At 47.7% G+C, this 3144-nt stretch overlaps 1 protein-coding gene across 2 annotated transcripts in view; it reads right to left on the bottom strand.

Moving 5' to 3' along the window:
• igsf21a (immunoglobin superfamily, member 21a) overlaps positions 1 to 2919 on the bottom strand; it is a gene marked incomplete at both ends in the record, with an annotated part of 184822 nt that extends 181903 nt beyond the window's left edge. For both annotated transcript variants that reach the window (XM_080545555.1, XM_080545556.1), the window contains one exon: positions 2778 to 2919. In XM_080545555.1, the coding sequence (XP_080401681.1) occupies positions 2778 to 2919 (142 nt within the window). The remainder of the gene's footprint in view (positions 1 to 2777) is intronic.
• Between the last annotated feature and the right edge of the window lie 225 nt (positions 2920 to 3144).

Genomic DNA, 3144 nt, shown 5'->3' with positions numbered 1-3144 from the left:
GCAGGTACCACATGACTTTGAAACACACCTGGTGTAAAACACACCTGATCTAAGCTGTTGTTATGTTTAGAGAGGAGACGGCCCAGTCCCTATACTCCATACTCCATTCTTTATGTAATTTTTTCTGAGTGGGGCAGTCCCACTCATATTTTTCATTTTTATTGATAGATAAAGTGGAGAATTAGACAGGAAGGATGGGTGAGAGAGAATGGAGGGATGACATGCAGGATATGTCCCCAGCCGGATTCGAACCGGGGACCCTGCAGTTACATGGTCGACGCTTAACCCGCTATGCCACCTAAGCGCCCCTCCATACTCCATTCTATACTCTTGTCAGTGCAACAGAGACCGAGTTAGCAAATGGAGTTTCAATTGCATTTACACAGCAGCTGCAGCTATGGCCATAGAGGTGAGATGGAAATAGAGAAATGTGTCTAGACTGGGTTTAGACCCGGGTTGTCTGGGAGCTACAAAACAGTGTTGCCCGGGCTACCGCTAAGGGTGGCAGTAGTTGGGTGCGACTGTGGATCAGGAGGCAGAGCGGGCGGCGCCTAAAGCTTGCAAGGTCGGTGGTTCGATCCCCGGCTGCTCCTGTCCACGTGCCGTGGTGTCCTTGAGCAAGACACCCTGAACCCATAATTGCTCCCAATGACGGGGCCCACGCTTTACATGGTAGCTTGCCGCCATTAGTGAGTGCATGTGTGTGTGAATGGGTGAACGAGAGGCCATTGTAAAGTGCTTTGGAACAAGTGCAGTCCATTTACCATTTTTCCAAGGGCATTACATCAGGGAGCAAACAAGTAAACAATTCTTTAACTCCCAGACAAGGTTACTGATCATGTGAGCATAGTTCTACAAACACGTTGACCCTTTGACCTTCTACTCTCCACATCGGCCCCCAACAGAATCATGGAACTAATGTGGCTGACTGGGTTTGAACCTAGGTTCTCTGCATGCCACAGTGTTAGCTCAAGACCAGGAATTAGCACCACAAGCTAACACAAGTCCCCAGCTCTCAGCAAGGTTACTGACCATGCAAGTGTACAGTAGTTTACTGAACCTGTCCGCTGCAGAAAGACTAGTTTACAAGGGTGGAATCCTAAGTCAAGATCAGAGCACGTAACACCAACATTTGCGTATATCCTTAGCTAGCTTAACATCGCTCATTGATGGGTCCTTCCTGATAATCTGAAGTACTGCCACCATAAGCAACAAATGGCAAACCAAGGTCTTAGTCCGTTAGTGATAGTGACTGTGCTTGTGACTGCTACATTTGACTGTATTATACTGTGCCAAGGAAGCATATCCCTTAAAATACATACACACAACACAATATGAGTTAGGCCAATCTGAAAATTGGGATTCAGTGATTAATTAGTCTGTAACATGTTTATTTGAATGAGGGAATAGGGGCCTTTTAAAAAAATAAAAAAAATAAGCTCCTTTCTCCTAAGGGCAGATTGACTATTACATTTATAGATAGTTTGCTAATTTGCAATTAGTTGTCGTCAATACGGAATACTTTTATTGTTCATTTAATCATCAATGGGAGTCGGTGTTTGACTCTCCTTACAGGTTATTATGGAGACCGCATGAGCTGCATGCCTACAGTCAATGGGAGCCGGACAAGATTTTTGAACACAGCGGAATGCCTTCAACAAAAGGTAATGACATCTGTTGCTGATTTTCACTAAATCACATTGCAAATATTAGACTAAAAGTCATAGTAGGCTACTGTAGTTATGATAGCAGTAAGTGATTACTGTAGGCGTATAGTAGTTGTATTCACAGCAGATAATCATGAGGAGAGGAACGAGTGATATCACACTGCATGGTATGGTACATTAGGAGGATATAATAAGAGCCCCGTGTGATGCACCCTGCGTCCCCCTCCCTGTTGTACTCAGCCCTATCCAGCCCTACCCAGCGATGCCATCTCCTTTACCCAGCCCTACCCAACCCTACCGAGCCCTATGCAGCCCTACCCAGCGATGCCATTTCCTTTACCCAGCCCTACCCAACCCTACCGAGCCCTATCCAGCCCTACCCAGCGATGCCATCCCGTTTACCCAGCCCTACCCAACCCTAACCGAGCCCTACCCCAGCCCTAGTCAGCGATGCCATCTCCTTTACCCAGCCCTACCCAACCCTACCGAGCCCTATGCAGCCCTACCCAGCGATGCCATCTCCTTTACCCAGCCCTACCCATCCCTACCGAGCCCTATGCAGCCCTACCCAGCGATGCCATCTCCTTTACCCAGCCCTACCCAACCCTACCGAGCCCTATCCAGCGATGCCATCTCCTTTATCCAGCCCTACCCAGCGATGCCATCTCCTTTACCCAGCCCTACCCAACCCTACCGAGCCCTATGCAGCCCTGCCCAGCGATGCCATCTCCTTTACCCAGCCCTACCCAACCCTACCGAGCCCTATGCAGCCCTACCCAGCGATGCCATCTCCTTTACCCAGCCCCTATAACATGCGATGACATCTCATGCCAATTGTCACAAACGGAATCTGCAAAGGCATAACATATGCATCAACAGCGGAACAGTGACTCCATCGGCATGGGGGAAAAGTTGACATGATAATGTTGAGAAGCCACATACAGTGATCTATGTTCGAAAATACCACCGGGCAACATTTATAAGAGTTGATATGAACACATTGAGCGGAGGCATCTGATTTCCACGCGCGTATTCCGAAATTATGACCTCACCACGGAGAGGCTTTTGTATCCAACTCTCACTGTCTGAAATGCAGAAAGGTTGACTTACCGAAGGCTAAATCCAGCAGATCTGCGCACAGGAGCAAGCACAATGAGAAGACGGTCATCTTTCCCGTGTTTTGCAATAAATCCCCAACTCCATCTGCGTTCACATGCTCCCCGTTATTTTTCGGCTGCGTAATCCCCACCATTCCAGAGGTGCGAGACCGAGAGGTGCCCACGAACTGTTCATGGTGCAGTTCCAAGTAGAAGTGGGAAATAGAAATATGAGAAGTTCGCAATAAATATACACTTCAATTAAACCAAACCAACGACCAAACGGGACCGTTATTCGACTAAAGAAACAGGGTCCCCCAAAAAAACCTCTTTTCCGTTAGACGATCTAACAGTGCAGCCGAGGGTTAGAATAAAAAAAC

The sequence above is a fragment of the Nansenia antarctica genome (genome assembly GCF_963989245.1).
Source record: "Nansenia antarctica genome assembly, chromosome: 15".
Taxonomy (NCBI): domain Eukaryota; kingdom Metazoa; phylum Chordata; class Actinopteri; order Argentiniformes; family Microstomatidae; genus Nansenia; species Nansenia antarctica.
The sequence above is the reverse complement of the archived record's forward strand: the minus strand, read 5'-3'. Positions and strand labels throughout refer to the sequence as shown.